The sequence below is a fragment of the Sciurus vulgaris genome (assembly GCF_902686455.1).
Source record: "Sciurus vulgaris genome assembly, chromosome: 6".
Taxonomy (NCBI): domain Eukaryota; kingdom Metazoa; phylum Chordata; class Mammalia; order Rodentia; family Sciuridae; genus Sciurus; species Sciurus vulgaris.
The window spans coordinates 43,080,779-43,098,158 of NC_136466.1; the positions used below are offsets into that span (position 1 = coordinate 43,080,779).

The 17,380-nt window shown below is 31.5% G+C and overlaps 1 protein-coding gene across 6 annotated transcripts in view; it reads left to right on the forward strand.

Annotated features, from left to right (window-relative positions):
• Window positions 1–17,380, forward strand: part of YTHDC2 (YTH N6-methyladenosine RNA binding protein C2) — a 75,337-nt gene that overhangs the window by 54,041 nt on the left and 3,916 nt on the right. For 5 of the 6 annotated variants that reach the window (XM_079143870.1, XM_079143871.1, XM_079143872.1 and 2 more), the window contains 5 exons: window positions 3,570–3,679; window positions 5,409–5,701; window positions 10,140–10,317; window positions 15,308–15,511; window positions 16,257–16,439. In XM_079143870.1, coding sequence (XP_078999996.1) covers window positions 3,570–3,679; window positions 5,409–5,701; window positions 10,140–10,317; window positions 15,308–15,511; window positions 16,257–16,439 — 968 coding nt within the window. Of the gene's footprint in view, window positions 1–3,569; window positions 3,680–5,408; window positions 5,702–8,418; window positions 8,455–10,139; window positions 10,318–15,307; window positions 15,512–16,256; window positions 16,440–17,380 lie in introns of those variants that run through there. The other variant, XM_079143875.1, reaches the window with a different exon arrangement.

A 17,380-nucleotide genomic window follows, 5' to 3' on the forward strand; every position in this document is an offset into this window, starting at 1 on the left:
GGAGATGCTAGTAACTGCTGAATTGTCTCTGGCTGGTAAGAGAAAGTGAGGACCCAAGTATAACTCTTAGGTCTTTGGCTGTAGTAGCTTGTTGAATAAAATGCCACTAATTTGAGACTTAGAAAACTGGGAGGAGCAGTTTGTATAGGGAAAAAAGCCACGAGTTCTGTTTCAGATGACTAAAACATCCTTAGTGAAGTTTTTTCAGAAGGCAATTGAAATTACCTGAAATTCAAGAAAGAGGCCTAAATACTACAAATTTAAAGGTCATCAGGTTGTAAATGATATTTAAAGATGTGACAATGGATTTTCTGAAGAGAATGCATAAATTAGAATAGAAGAAGAAAGAGTGACCCAGTGGTGGAGGTAAATATGTTTGAAGAAAAGAGAGGTTGACTGTTACTTTGAGAGATTGGAAGAGATATGAACTGAAAATTTCAAGTTTTTTGGCAGTGTGGTAGTTATTGTTGACATTGACAAGAACACTTTCATTTGATGGTTTTAATTTGGAAAGAGTAGGAATAGCATGGGAAATAACTCATGAGAGCTTGGACAAGGTGGCACTGCAACTTGAACATCTTTATATCCTGCTTTCTTTCATTTAATATTTTCCTTGGGTTAAAATTTTTTGAAGTGGAAATTGCTCAATAAATGTATGTAAATATTATTTGTGGTTCTTCCAGTATACCAGTCATATTAGGGCCATTAAAAGTGAATTTTCTTGCAATTATGCTGTCATTGGGTGCTTGTTTTAAAATGAAATATTTAAGATTTATTTTTACTTTTAATTCTGTTCCTGCCCAAAAGAAACAGTTCTCTATGTATTAGTTTATTTCCCTTTAGTTGTTTATTTCATCTTTACTTATTGATTTACTTTACTTATTGATTACTGATGTTTTTCTTAAAAATTAGAATCACAGCTTTGATTTTAAAGGCATTAGCTTTTTTCTATTATACTAAATACAGTCTAGTATCCATTTTAGCCTTATATACCTTTTTTGTGGTTTGATTACTGTATATTCAGATTGAATAATCTTTCCTTTTCACTTTCAAAGCTAAGAAAGTTGTATTCCTCTATTGAAATAATAAGTATTGTTTCATTTTCTATAATTTTTTAAGATTTATTTTTCTTAACCAGGTTGATTCTAGTTTGAAATACAGCTTTATTTTTTTTCCAAAGTGCTTTCACCTTATCTGTGCCATTTAAATAGTTCTTATGTATCCTTTTTGTATTCTTTTGTATTCCTTTATTTGCATGATTGTAGATTAAATTTGGCATCTTTAAGGTTTCTGTTCTTTTACATTTCTGTGCATAAATAAATAACATTTGCTTGTTTTGTTTAGTATTTTTGCTTATTAATATATGTTCAGTATCTATTAGTGGAGAACCTACCTGTAACTCTTTGCTATTATTAAGCAAATATTCTTTTATATTTTGTACCTATTTTAAAAAAATTTTTTTGGTTGTAGATGACACAATAGCTTTATTTTATTTATTTTTATGTGGTGCTAAGGATTGAACCCAGTGCCTCACACATACCAGGCAAGCACTCCACCACTGAGCTATACAACCCCAAATTGTGCTTGTTTTTTAGAGTGAATATTTGTTAGTCATCTTATACTCCTTTCTGCAGGCAACAGTTCTTTTGTGATTTTTTAGTATTTGTTTCCAGGAAGTTTAGAATATTTTATTTAGCTATACCTTGTTTTAAGTTTAGCAGTATCATTTTTTAAGAAGGTAGACACCATACCTTTGTTTTATTTATTTATTTACTTTTTATGTGGTGCTGAGGATCAAACCTAGTGCCTCACACAATACTAGGTAAATACTCTACCACTGAGCCACAATCCCAGCCCAGCAGTATCATTTTTTTAGGTAACCTTTCTAGAGATGGGAAAATTTCTGAAGATTTTTTTTTAATTGTTATGGTGAATAGGTTTTTGTGTCATTTTCCTGCTGACTTTTTAATAGAAACACTATTATTAACAGTCATATATTTTGTTTGCATTGTTACTTCACTAAGCTCTTATTAATCCACTTGATTTTCTTTTTATTAAATTATACCACCTTTTGTTGGTAATTCATTTGCTATATTTTTTCCTTTTCTTTCTTTTCCAGACTTTGTAAAACCGTATTAATGATCCACTTTGTCTTACTGAATTTTAAATGTTTAAATTCTAAATTTGTACCATTGATTATAATTGATTTTGGCTTTAATAGTATTTTATTAAATTAGGGCAAACTTCTGTTTTTCTGGTAAAAATGTGCTGGTTTTTTTTTGGGAGGTAGCATTGGAGATTGAACCCAGGTGTACTTTACCACTGGGCACATCCTCAGCTCTTTTTATTTTTTATTTTGAGACAGCATCTCACTAAGTTACTTCGGGCATCATTAAGTTGCTGAGACTGGCTGCAAACTTACAGTCTTCCTGCTCCAGCCTCTCAGATTGCTGGGATATCAAGGCATGCACCACTGTGCCCAGCAAAATGTGCTGAATTTTTAGAATAGCTTTTAAATTAGAATTAGTGGAGCCTGTTGATGTGGTGTATATAGGTTTTTCTCATTGAATTGTTATTATTCTGAAAATAAACTTTCCTTGGGCTAAGTTGAGTTTATTACACTGCTGAATATTTTTCTAGCATTTTATTTAAAATTGTTACATATATAGATTTAGTCTGGTGTGTGCTTATGTATATTCAGGTATATTTAGGTTTTAGGTGTTATCAGGTTTTAGGGTCAAGTTCAGATTTGTCTCATTAAATGAATTAGTGTGTATTTACTTCTTTCAGAGTTTGATACTTGGCATTCAAGGACATTTAACATTTTTCCTTAAATAGATTTGGGTTTTTCTATTTCTTGTTCTTTAATTTTAGTGATTTTTAAAAAAAGAATATAATAAATTTCTTTGAAGATTTAAAATGTAATTATGCATAATATATCTTTATCTTATTAATTTTGTAATCTTATATTTTTATAATTTTACCTCATTGCTAATTTTTTAGAAGGATTTGTGCTTTATTAAATCTACAGAGGGTTGTACATTAATTTTTTAAAAATAACTGGAATAAAATTTTCACTATTTTTTCACTTTATTACTGTTTTCTTTCTAACTCATCAGTTTTTTCTTTTTCGTATTCCCTATTTTTCTTTGAGTTTTATGTTCTTTTTCTATAATATATAGTTTTCTTTTTTCCTAAAATCAAAACCTGTAAATTTTCATGAGTTACTTTGAGCATCTTCCATAGTTCTTCATATAATTTTTTCATACCTTTTTTATTTTCTTCATTCTTTCTTCATCCAGTTATTATTAGAGATTGTGATTCAGTTTTTAAGTTCATGTCTTTTTGTTTTGTCTTGTTGTGTTGTGATTAGAGATTTTAATCTTTAAAATGTCCTATTTTCTTTTAAATATTGAGACTCAATTTATGATCTTTTTGGTTTGGAGAACTTCCTATACAAACTATTGGTGTGTTGGGAGGATCTGTTTACATAAAGGGTATATTTGGCTTACTGTTTTGCAATGATACAAGGTAGTAAAGATTTATTCTTTCAATATGTGTTGGAACAGCGGATGGCATTCCCAATGACAGTAGTGACAGTGAAATGGAAGATAGAACTACTGCTAATTTGGCGGCTTTAAAACTTGATGAGTGGCTCAATTTCAAACTAGAGCCAGAGGTAAGTTGGTTTTTAATAAGTAATAAAAATTTCTTTCATTTAGTTAGTGTGAACTGCTCTACAGTATGATTAAAATTTAAACTTTAATATTGAGCCCTTAGTATTAGGGAATACAGCTTTTTTTTTTTTTCTTTTTAAGTTTTCAGAGGGCACTTGTGCATTGTTTTCTCTACTGCCCCCACTCCCCAATAAAAGTTTAACTTAACAAACTTAGGTGTGGCTTTGTATTTATGGTTATTGTCTTAGTTCACTTGCGCTGCTAACAGAATACTACAGACTGGGTAATTTATAAAGAACAGAAATTTATTTTTTATAGTTCTAGAGGCTAGGAAGTTCAAGATCAAGGTGCTGATAAGGGCTGCTCTCTCCTTCCAAAATGACAACAAAAATGCTGTGTCCTCACATGGAAAACAGTGGAAGTGCAAGAGGGATAACTGTCTCCATCAACCCCTTTTGTAATAGCATATAATTCAGTCATCTGTTCAGTTCCATACTTTCAAATACTGTTGAATTGTGAATTAAGTTTCAATATTAACTTTTAGAAGGAACAAAAGCATTCAAACCATAGAAGTGTTTGAGTATATCTGGATGTATAAGAAAATATTGAGTGTTGGTTACATGAGAACTTCCTTTATTTTGGGTAACTGCTTCTGAATGATGTGGTCATTTTGTTTTATTTTTTCATATACTTCTGAATTGGGAAGAATAAACATATCTTTTCAAATTACACATTTTCTTGACAAAGGCTTAATTCCACTTCTACTTTTAAAGATTATTCTGTATCTATTTTGGGGAGCAACCAAATGAACAGTAGTCAACATCGGTTAGGTTTATTTTGTTTTCCATGCATTCATTCATCATTCCAACCCACTACAGTTGCATTCCCATTCCTACCAACCCTTTATTTCACTGAAATGATACTTGCCAGGATCATCTGTGTTCTCCATGTTATCAAGACCAGTGTGTCCTTGATAACCTCTAATAATTGAGACTGTTATCTGTAGCTCTTTTTTATAAACCTGACCTTTCCCATTTTTTTTCTCCTCATTTCTGCCCCAATTTTTTCCTCATTAATTAGTTTCACATTAATCCTTAATTCTTCCTCTGCTGTCATTCCTTTTTGTGTTATTTCATTGACTTTTTTTTTATACTTCATACATATGCCTTTTACTAAATGCCAGTTATACTTCATTAAAGGTTGACTGTATGTGTTTGGGTCTAAAATTTAAAATTCTCTAGTTCTCTGTGCCTTATTCTTTTCTTCACTCTGCGCAATTCCTTGGAAACTTATCTTTATGTTTAACTTTAGTAACCATGTATGCACTGATGTTCCCAAGTTTGTATTTCTAGCGTAAGCCTCTCAATGATCCAGCTACCTTGTGGACATCATCATTTGAGTGTTCTGCAGACACTAAAGTATTATATCAATAGAATTAAATGTATTTTTCTTTATTTGCTTTGCTGCTGTTTTTTTCAGTAATGAATACATTGTACCACAACCAATGTTTACGGTCTCTTTTATTAGACTATTTATTTTCATTTTGTGTCCTTAAGTGCTTAGAATATGGTAAATGAGAGATTTCACTTCTTTCATACAACAAAATGAATGACATTAATAAATTATGTTAAATGTAAAATATGTTCTTTGGAAACAGCTAATAAAAGTATCTTGTATATGTTATATGAATTTTGCTTATATCTGCTTGAATGGAGGAAACTTCTGTTATAGGCAGCCAGTTTATTGCTGCAGCTGAGACAGAAGTGGCATAGCTTATTTTTACGTCGAATGAGAGCTCCATCTAAACCTTGGTCTCAAGTTGATGAAGCTACCATAAGAGCAATTATAGCTGTTTTAAGCACTGAAGAACAGTCAGCAGGTTTACAACAACCATCTGGGATCGGCCAAAGGCCAAGGCCTATGTCTTCAGAAGAACTCCCTTTGGCATCATCTTGGAGGTCAAATAATAGTAGGAAAAGTTCAGCAGATAATGAATTTTCCGATGAGTCTACTACTGCAGAAAGGTAAATTTTTAGCATTTTACCTAAATTGGAGATTTCTCCAGGAAAATTAATTTTTATAGTATTTAATAATTATTGTCTTATAATCTAGGGTACATAAAAGATTACAATATGATAAAAAGAGTTTTATACTTGTAAAATATAATTTTTGTAAGTATTAAGGTGTATGAGGGATTTTAAGCTACTGGTGTTTATGAGTTATTTAATAAGGATATTCTTTTCAGGAAAAACTCCAAACATTTTATTTCTGGAATTCACAAATTTAAGATTTCTTAGAAAGATAGCAACATTTTAAAATGATATATTTTAAATCACATATCAAGTGACTTTCCTGTTCTCTGCAGTGAGAAATAATGACTCTGGCCATTTAAAGAACAACTTTCTCACAAGCCTTAACCTAGTAACAGTACTGCTGACTAGCCTTCATACAGAAAAGTACTTAATTTACTCTTTTACTGACACATTGAATGCCTGTTGTCCTTGGTGTAAGGCATATAGCAGAGAACAAAACAGATAAGATCTGTTCCTTCACAGAGTTTGCATTTTATAGGGAGAGGCATGTAATAAATAAGTGTGCATATTTACTGTCATGTGAAAAAAATTGTGTTCACGAGACATGTGCCAAATTCTTTTGTTCTTTCTAGTACTTTACAATTAGGTGTGATGAATTTATTAAATGATTGTTAATACGGTGTGAAGATTTTATTAAATGATTGTTAATAAGTGTTCTTGAGTTGGTCAGGTAATGCAGTGGTAGAGTGCTTGCTTAGTGTGCATGGGACTCTGGTTTTTATCTCTAGCACCACACGCACAAAAGAAGTTCTTAATGTAAAAATGCATTTTAGTGATACGATAGTGTTTATAAGGAGTCATTGGGTATGACTCAGAAATATTTCTGGTTATAGAATCATTTGTTGCTATCCAATTTTAGTTACTTTTATATCAGCTAAAAAATTCTACCCTATTAGAATTGATAAAAAATACAACATTCTTACCTATGAGGCTAGTTTTGATATTGTTTGTAAAAAGTCTCTATAGTAAGACTATGATTTCATAGTTAAAAAACTGAAACTAGAAATAATGGAAACAAAGTATGTGGTGCTTACTATTTTTCAAGACTCAGGTGGAGTTTTTAATACTTCTTTTGATCAGATTTTGCATGTTTGCATAAAGACTTGTCTGTTAAGACTTCAGTGAAAGAGAAACAAAAAAACCTGATTTCCAAGTTGTTTAGGAATAATTCAGCCAAATTTCCAAGAAACCTTAGAATGTATGAGCCTGAACTTTTCTCTCTTGTTGTAGACCCTACTGCGAAACAGACACAAAAAGTGCATTTTCTACTTAGATTACTCCCACTTCTTGAAATTACCGTTCTGAAGTTTTCTTGAGCACTTGTTTAGGATGTGGGAAATCATTTCCATAGAAATTGTTATGTGGTAGTGTTATTCTTATAAAAACCTGTTAGACCCTTATGTGTGTAAATGCATGTATGTATAAATGCATATTTATATGGGCACACATACATTTTTAGAAATGAGAAATAAAGCTTAGAAGCTTCAGAAATAAAGCTTTTTTTCCTTTATAAAAATAATGCATGCTCATTTTAATAAAAATAGGGGAATACAGAGTATAAATGAAATTAGAAAGTATAATGTTACCCTTTAGAAACTGGTTATCTTATAAATCCATATTTTAATGTATTATTGCTATTAGCCTCAACCTTTTTCATTTCTTTGCAATTTGCAGCCTGTCACTTTTCATTCTTTTACCTGTTAAGATTTCATTTTTCAGATGTTTTGTCGTATTAATAGTTAAGGTCTGAAGTTTGTGTAGCTTAGCAAGGAATAGAGTGAGGACTCTTAGGAAGATTTACTTCATGTTTTGATTCTCTAAGCATTTTTTTCTTTTTAATTAAAATATAACAATGGTACCTATTTGTGGTATTGATTGCAGTGCTTCAATACATGCATATAGTATACAGTGATTCAATCAGTGTAATTAGTACTTGCATCTCCTTATAATTTCTGTGTTTGGAGCCTTCAAATTCCTTTCTTCTAAGTCTTCATAAAATATATAATAACTTACTATAAACTATAATCGCCCTACTGTACTGTAGAACACTAGAACTTACAACTAATATCTGTTCTGGTACCTGTTATCCAAACCTCCCTCTAAACTGCACTTCCCCCACCCCTTCCTTGCCTCTAGTAAGCACTGTTTTACTCAAGGAATATTTATTTTCAAGGGAAAAGTTATAATCTTTGTGGAATTGCTTCTTAGAGCAAAGATATTTATAGTTATAATTTTCACTATAAGGGGGAACAGATTAAGTTTATTTTAATGAACCTTCATTTACTTGATGCAAAAACTATTAAAATAATAGTAATTGCCAGTGTTTCATCCTAAAATTAAACCTGTTATTTCTTAAAATATCATTTTCTAAATAATACTTGGATGATAGACAACCAACTTTTTTTCTATAATAAACAAATTAATCTAATTAATATATTAATGCAGCTGTATATGAGAATCTTCTTAAATGGATATTTAGATGGAAGGTTGGTGGGAACTCTTTGCTTCTACCAGAATAAAATTTTGGGAGACACATATGAGAGAGAGAAAAACTAGAATCCATCGCAGAGCACAAGACCAACTTGAAAACCACAAAACTAGGCATTTAGTTCCATTGACAACATCATTTTAATTTTTTTTTTTGGCAGAGCTGGGGATTGAACCTATGGCCTTGAGCATGCTAGGTAAGCGCTCTACCACTGTGCTGCATCCCCAGCCCCCACCATTTTAAGTAAGATTTTACCCTCATTTAGATCCTGTCACTGAATTTTCAGGTTCATTAGACCAGGGCAAGAATAATGGAATTTTAGTGGTTGTATCCAGGTAATGCATTGGACCTCAATTAACTGGAGAAAAATATATCCGAAGAGTTGTTTTTACACTTCTTAACAATTTTTTTGTTAATGATTCATATGTACATTCATTGTACACTTTATTGCTAATGTTTTTAGGTTTTTAACCATTTTCTTTCATTTGTTAAAGAATCCTAAGATATTTTAAGAGAAGCAAATCATGGGGATAAGCTCCTTTAATTTGTTTTGAAGACAGAGTAATTATAATTGCAAGCCTATGAAAGCTTATGAATATTTGAAGACCTATCTCTTTTGTTCTGTATTTATTATAACCATAATTAAAAGCAGAAAAAAAAGATAAAACAGTGAACTCCACAGCCCAGCTACCAAGATTTTCACCTGTTTGATTCATCCACCAAAATTTGCTTCTTTTTCTTTCTCTTTATTTCTTTTGTTTTACAAATTTCAAAGTAAATCGCACACATCTTGCCATTTTACCCTTCCATATTTAAATATGCATCTCTTAAAAATAGGGACATTTTTTTCTGTATGGCCAAAGTGTAGCTACCGCCCCCCTCAAAAATTAACATTTCCCCAGTTATCTCAAACTGTGGATTTATTTAAATCCTCATCCAGGGATTGATTTTACTAGGTTGTCAAGTTTCTTGAGTCTGTTGTGATCTAGAGCACGTACTCTCTTGACTTTTTTGAAGAAACATGGTCAAGGTCACTGGCACTATGGGATGCCCCATATTCTTGATTTGTCTTTTTGTTTCCTCTTGGCATCATTTGTTCCTATATTCTATGTATTTCATGTAACCAGGTAGCTGTCTGTCAATGCTTGATTAAATCCACTGTTTTGTTAAGAATATTATATAGGTGATGCTGTGAACTTTATATTGTGACCAGGAAATACTTAATGTATGGTTTTACTACAAAGACCCGTATTTTTAAAAAAATGTGAAATTTCAGAATGACATTTGTGGCATTTATTCATAGAATTTTCGATAAGAAGAATCTTAGAGTTTAATCTAGAATAATCCTTTAATTTAGCAGATAAAGCACAGATAAGAAAGTTACTCAAGATCACATGCTGTTTGTTGTAAACTTAGTACTGTTCTGTAAATCTGTATCTCCTAATTCTAGTCCAGCATTCTTTCCATTTACCACACTGTAATTTTTAGTATACTTATAAAATCTGTTTTATTTAATATCCTTTCTGATTTTTGTAGTTCTTTATAAAAGTATTTTTACCTCATTTTTTAAACATACTCATGTAGTCCAGCCATTTCTCTCTCTCTCTCTCCTCTCTCTCTCTCTCTTCTTCCTCCCTTCTTTCCTTCCTTCCTGGGGATCTAACCTAGGGCCTTATGCTTGCTAGGTAAGCACCCTACCACTGAGCTGTACCCTCTAGCTGCATTTCAGCTACTTATTAATTTTTAAACATAGTAGAAGTAAATTCCTTTAAAAAATAGTATTCTGTACATCACAATGTCATTGGGACTTTTGATTGAACTAGCATCAGCTTTGTATTACAAACTTAAATATAATTGATATTTGCTTTCTCCTTGCTCAAGAGTATTGATGAAATCTCCATCTCCAGCATTACATCCACCTCAAAAGTACAAAGATAGAGGAATTTTACATCCTAAACGAAGCACTGATGACCGATCAGATCAATCTTCTGTGAAATCTACAGACAGCAGTAGTTACCCTAGTCCTTGTGCTAGTCCTTCTCCTCCATCTTCAGGGAAGGTAAAGTATATAAAAGTAGATGTAGTAAGGAACAGATTTGTAGCATCACTGATGTTACTTACATATTTTTCAAAAATTATAAAAATTTCTACTTTTCTAATTGTCAACTCTGAAAAATTGAGGCTGGCATACTGGTAACACTTTGAGTAAGTTTTTTTAGTTTCCTGCTTGCCAAGTAGTTCTAATTAATACCATGTTGGGGTATTTTAAAACGAACTTTTCACTAATTGCATGTAGCTAGGCAGTTCATTGTTTTTTGTTTTTGTTACCGGGGTTTGAGCTCAGGGGCACTGGACCACTGAGCCACATCCCCAGCCCTATTTTGTATTTTATTTAGAGACAGGGTCTCACTGAGTTGCTTAGCGCCTCGCTTTTGCTGAGGCTGGCTTTGACCTCGAGATCCTCCTGCCTTAGCCTCCCAAGCCACTGGGATTACAAGTGTGGGACACCGTGCCCAGCAGTTCATTGTTTCTTTAGAAACTTTTTGGTTAAAACAAATAACAATAAAGATTGTTTTAACTTAAAATAATTTTGGTTTATAATTTTAGAATTGAAAAGTTTCATTCCATTGTTAATTTCTGCAGTTCAGGAGTTATATTAAAATGCACAAAATAAAAATGAAAAAAACAAAATGCGGAGGACCGGTTGGGGTTAGGAATGTATGAAATGTTTCTAAGGAGCTGTGTATCACTTTTAAAAAAATGTATCATTTAAAAAATTTATAATAGAAATTGTTTTATATGTTCAGAATATGTTTACTTTTTCTTTCCTGAGTACCAGATTAAGTAAGTATTTGAGTAAGGATTTGTGTTTGGTGAAAGTGTCTGCTGAAAAACTTGTTAAAGGGAAGGAAGAGGAATAGTTTTGTGAATTCGCATTCTTAGGGTTTGAATTTTTTGGCTTCTTTAAATATACTTTAATTAAAGTATAATTTACATATAATAAAAATTTGCCATGTAAACTGCAAGTTAGTGAATTTCAGCAAATGCATATAATTGTGTAACTGCACCACAGTCATGTACAGAAAACATTTCCGTCAACCTTGGCCCTAGAAACTTTCCACTGACTGTTCTTTGTCCCTTCAGCTTTGCCTTTTCTAGAATTTCCTGTAAATTGAATCATGTGAATGTAACTTTTTGTGTTTGGTTTGTTTCATTTAATACAGTGCTTTTGAAATTCATCCATATTGCTAAGTATATTATTGGTGACTTTTATTTCTGAGTAGTATTCCATCAGATGGATATACCACAGTTTGTTTACCCATTCACCTGTTGATGGTTATTTGGATTGTTTGGTTTTTTTTTTAAGCTATTATGAATAAAGCTGGTGTAATATTTGAATACAACTGTGTATGTAAATGTGTTTTCTATTTCGGACTAGATATCTAGGAATAAGATTATTGTGTAGTAAAGGTGTACTTAACTTTACAAGAAACTGTCCCCATGTTTTCTAAAATGGTTGTATTATTTTGCATTCTCTTCAGCAGTCAAATTCCATTTCCTCCATATCCTTGATAAAACTTGGCTTTATTAGTCTTTGTAATTTTGACCATTATAGGGGGCATATTGTGATAGGCCATTGTAGTTTTAATTTGCATTTCTCCAGTGATTAATGATATTTCACATCTTTTCTCATGCTTATTTGCCATTCTAAATATAGTCTTTTGTGAAGTATCTGTTCAAATTTTTGTTCATTTTTTGTTTTTTATTGATTATCTTTTATTGAGTTGAAAGAATTTTCTATATATTCAGTGTATAAGTCTTAATTGTATCTGTTTTGCCACTTTATTTCTATTGATCTCGACTTGCTTTTTCATTTTCTTAGCAATGTCTTTCAGAGAGCAAATGTTTTTTATTTTGTTTGACTCTATTTCATCACTTTTTTTCTATTATGATTAATATTTTTTGTGTCCTAAGAAATTCTGGTCTAACACAAGATAACGAAGATTTTTCCTATTTTTTCTTCTAGAAGTTTTATGTTGGTGCTTTTAGATTTAGGTATATAATCTATTTCAAGTTAACTTTTGTTTATTGTATGGATGGGTTAAGGATCATGTTTTGACTTCTGCCTATAATTGTTCCAGTACCATTTGTTGAAAACGTTACCTTTCTTTCTATTGAATTACTTTGATACCTTTATAAAAAAAAATAAATTTGTGATCTGTTTATTGAACTTTGTTCAGTTTCACTTTGATTATATATATGTATGTGTTTTGTATACACATATGTATTTTCTCACATGGATTTTTTTCTCCTTTTGCTAGTATACACTGACTAGATTATATAATTTTATAGTGAATCAATATTGGTTAGTATTTTGTCTCTATCTTTGCTCATTTTTTCAAAATTGTTTTGGTTATTCTAGGAACTTTGTATTTTTACATAAACTCAAGAAAGCCTTCCATTTTTACAGATTTTTTTTGTTTTTAGTATTTCAAGTGAGATTGCATTGAATCTATAGATTACTTTGAAACAAATCATCAGTTAACATGTTTTAGTCTTTAATTTATAAGCATGGCATATTTGTCAATATATTTTCCCTCAATGTTTTACAGATATCAGACTGCAGATATTATACCATTTTTGTTCAATTTATTCCTAAGAATTTCATATTGTTGAACTATTTTTTGTTGTTTCTTGATAGTATATTTGATTTTTGTATATTTTTATATCCTAAGACTTTACTTACCTCACTTATTCTATTAGCTTTTTTTAAATATTGTTTTTAGTTGTTGATGGACATTTTATTTATTTATATGTGTTGCTGAGAATCGAACCCAGTGCCTCACACATGCTAGGCAAGTGTTCTGCTACTGATGCACAACCCCAGCCCTTCTATTAGCTTTTTATTTAAGTTTCTCAGGATTTTCTACATGAATAATTAGACCATCTGCTTTTTTGTTTGTTTTGTTTAGAGACAGGGTCTTGCCCAGGCCAGTCTCAATCCTTCTGCCTTAGCCCTGTAATAGCTGGAACTATAGGAATGTGCCACTGTGCCTGGATAAGTCTTTCATCATTTAGTATGATGTAATTTCAAGACTTTTGGATCTAGTTTGCTGTGAGTTTTTATTGTGAATAAGTCTTGAATTATGTTCAGTGTTTTTTTCCCACATCTATTATCTGAAATCATCTGAAATAATAGTGAAATTCTCTTTTTTATCTATTAATATGGTGGATTTAATTGATTTTCTTATGTTGCAACCTCACTTTATCATGAAGTTGCTATCTTTTTTAGATTGCTGGATTTGATTTTGTTAAATCAAAAATTTTGCTAAATGAGAGGTTTTTGTTCATGAAGGGATATTGTCCTATAGTATCTTTTTTGCATTGTCTTTGTATAGTTTTTATATCAGTCTTTTTCATTTTTATTTTTGAAAGGTATTTGTACTGTGTAGAAAATTCTAGGTTGACAGCAATTTTCTTTCATTACTGTAAGGAAGTCACTCCATTGTCATCTACTTTACATAGTTCCTCATGGAAAGTTGATTGTCATTTTATTTTATTTATTTTTAATTTTTTTAGTATATAGTCTTTTTTCCTCCAACTGCTTTTAGGATTTTCACTGATTTTCAGCAATGTGGTTTTTGATATGACTTGATCTGGTTGTTCTCTATACGTTTTTTTAGTTTGTCTACTTACAATTTTCTTCAGTTTTAAAAATTTAAGCCTATTAAGTCTTCACACTTTTTTTTTTTTTTTTTTTTTTTTTTTCCATCTCTTTCCCCTCTTTTCTGGGACTGTGGATACCCAAATGTAAGATCACTTGATGTCTTTCCACAGATCAACAACACTCTCAATTTTTTTCAGCCATTTTCCACCTCTTGATTCACTTTGGATATTTCTATTGCCATATCCTTATGTTCACTGATATTTTTACTTTTAATGTCTTACCTAATGTTCATTCTTTACAGTGTGTATTCAGATTATACTTTTATCTCTAGAAGTTCCTTTTGGGTCTTTAAAAATATTTTCTTTTATTAATGTTCATGATTTCCTAGGCCTTATAGAACATTGTGAACATGTTTACAATAGCTTCTTTAACATTCTTGTCTCCTAAATCTGCAGTATCTAAGTCTGTTTCTGTTGAATTTTTTTTTTTTTTTTTTTTTTTGTGGTTGTAGGTCTTATTCTACATTTTCTGTGTACCAGTTTGTTTGGCTGGTAGATTTTTGTTGTGTTCCCTTAGTGTTGAACTTTATTTTTATACAGTTTAATTTCAGTCAGTTTAATCCTTTTGTGGTTTGATTGTAAACAGTATTAGAATAGGTCCAGAGCAGTCTTTATTCTGGTATTAATTTAGTTCTGGTACTAAGTTGTGACCCTTCTGTGCATCTGTGCCCTATGTGTTATGGAATCTCTGTTCTGGCTGAAGATAACATGATATATTCTCAGCCATTAGTGAGCTGTGGAAATTATTTGGTTGACTGCTTTCCTAGCTCTAGCACATTTTTTTCTCAGTCATGTTATGGTTAGTACTTAGCTAAAATTTTATGCAGTTCCCCTGAAGCTTGCTTTCTGCACAGCTCCCTTCCATCTAATACATTGCCATACAAATTCTAGCCATCTTGGTCTCTAAACTCTTATCTCTGCCTTTGCAACTTAGTAAGACTACTTGAACCTTTTGTGTTTCCCTTTGTTAACTGGAAACTGCCTCCAAGTAGTAAGCTGAAATGATCTTACTTTTATTTTCAGAATTTGAAAGTTCATTAAAGCATTTTCTGGAAATACAAATGGAATATAAATCAAAGTTGATAATCCAGAATACTTTCTTGATAAGGCATTTTGAATGCTTTGAAATGAGTACTGTTTTTGACTCTTTAACTTCATTTTGATTGGGCCTTGTGTAGGTTTTCAGGCATGATAGAACTATTTGCCTTTGTTGAATATTTGGTAAAATACTTAGTTTATTTGATTTTGAAGATGTTATTTAATGGAGCCATTGGTTTTGAAAGGTCAATTTACCTTTCAAGAACTTATGCATTCTCTTATAGGGCTCAAAATCTCCTTCACCAAGACCAAACATGCCTATTCGATACTTCATAATGAAGAGTAGCAATCTGAGAAACCTTGAAATTTCTCAACAGAAGGGTATCTGGTCTACAACCCCTAGTAATGAGCGGAAGCTAAATCGAGCCTTTTGGGAGAGCAGCATGGTTTACTTGGTATTTTCTGTTCAAGGATCTGGACATTTCCAGGTGAGCCATCCTGAAACAGTAAAATGAGCTTGTTCTGGCTGTAGGTTACACCACACAGATAAAAACAAAACAAACTCTGGCTTTTTATTGCATCATAAGGCAAGGAAGCCTTTTTCTTAATTAAGAATTAGGAATATTTTATATTTCTTCACGGGGGTGCTAGAACTGGAATCCCTTTACTTTTGCCTTGTTTTATCAGGGTATTACTAGATAAACATTTTTTTCTTCTGAAGACAACTTTAGATTACTAGTTCTTGGTAGACTAAAAATAATGAGAAACACAACCTTTTGGTTATGCTTAAATTAAATAGGCCAAGAAAGTATTGACAATGAAGAAACCATGTTTCTTAACTCTTCTTAAATTACTCTATATCTGAATTTGTAAAATACTGAATTTTATTTTCATTATGATTTTTAGAAATAAAAGTTTAGAGGTTTGATTATATTTGTTATATAATGTGGACTTAGAACTCTTGGTACATTATTTAGAAACTATTAATATTTGAAATCATATTAGGCTAGAATTGGTCTTTCCTCTTAAAATTTGGCAATAAATTCTTATATTACAAATTACAAAACTTTTTACTTTGTAAAAATTACAAAGTAGGCTTTTTGTTGATTTTAAGTGTACATTACTTTTATATTACATTTTTGCCTTACATTTTAAAAACTTGGCCTCATCAGATGAATTTACATATTTTAACTCATCCTTGCCTCCACCCTTTCCCCCTTGTTTTACCTGCAGGGATTTTCTAGGATGTCTTCTGAGATAGGAAGGGAGAAGAGCCAGGACTGGGGCTCAGCTGGACTAGGAGGAGTATTTAAGGTGGAGTGGATACGAAAAGAAAGCCTTCCCTTTCAGTTTGCACATCATCTCCTAAATCCTTGGAATGACAACAAGAAAGTACAGATAAGCAGAGATGGGCAGGTATACACTGGCATTTAAATGTTTTCTTTATTTTTGTTTTCTTTTACTGTTAGTGCTTAGAAAATGTACAAATACAAATTATATATTCCATGTGCAAATGGAGAATGTTTTGGTATATTGAAAAGCTGGTGTAAAAGTTGATTGAAAATGTGTCTTATAGCTCATTGCTTTTTTTAAGATTTTGTAAATTTTGCTTCTTATTGTAATTGCTTGTAGGAAGTCTTTCATAAGTCATTTTGTGGAGGTTTCTGTGTCAGTTTACTAACTAAATAAATGATCAAAACTGAGTGCAAATAGGATATAACTTTCCTATGTTCACATATGAATACATGACCAGTAAAATTCCACATCATATATAACTGCAAGAATGGGATCTTAATTAGAATAAGTTATATTCCATATATGTATAATATGTCAAAGTACACTCTACTGTCATATGTAACGAAAAAGAACAACAACAAAAAGAACTTGCTAGAAGGAGAAAACTAAAAAAAAAAAAAAAAAAGAAAAAATGTAATCCTGGGATCATTTTTACTTAAGTCTTAAATGACAACAGTATTTAACTTCTTTACAGTTTTAACTATGTAAAGTGAATAACAACCTTTTAATATTCTAGTAGCCTTTATTTTTATTACATTTTGCTTTACCTTGATAATGCTGCTCATGTGCATTTTAAGCTAGTTCCAATGATGGGGGTTAATATAAGCACCAAAATACTGTGCTAGCTGCTTTATATAGTTTAGTTCTTAGAAATAAAAGGAGTTATTAGTTGAATTTTATGCTTTGTATCTCATTTCTCATCACCATGGGAAAGGTGTTAGGTCCTTTTAAAATTACTCATGATGCCAGACTCAGTGACAGACTCGGTGGCACCTGCCTGTAATCCCAGCAGCTTGGGAGGATGAGACAGGAGAATCATGAGTTCAAAGCCAGCCTCAGGA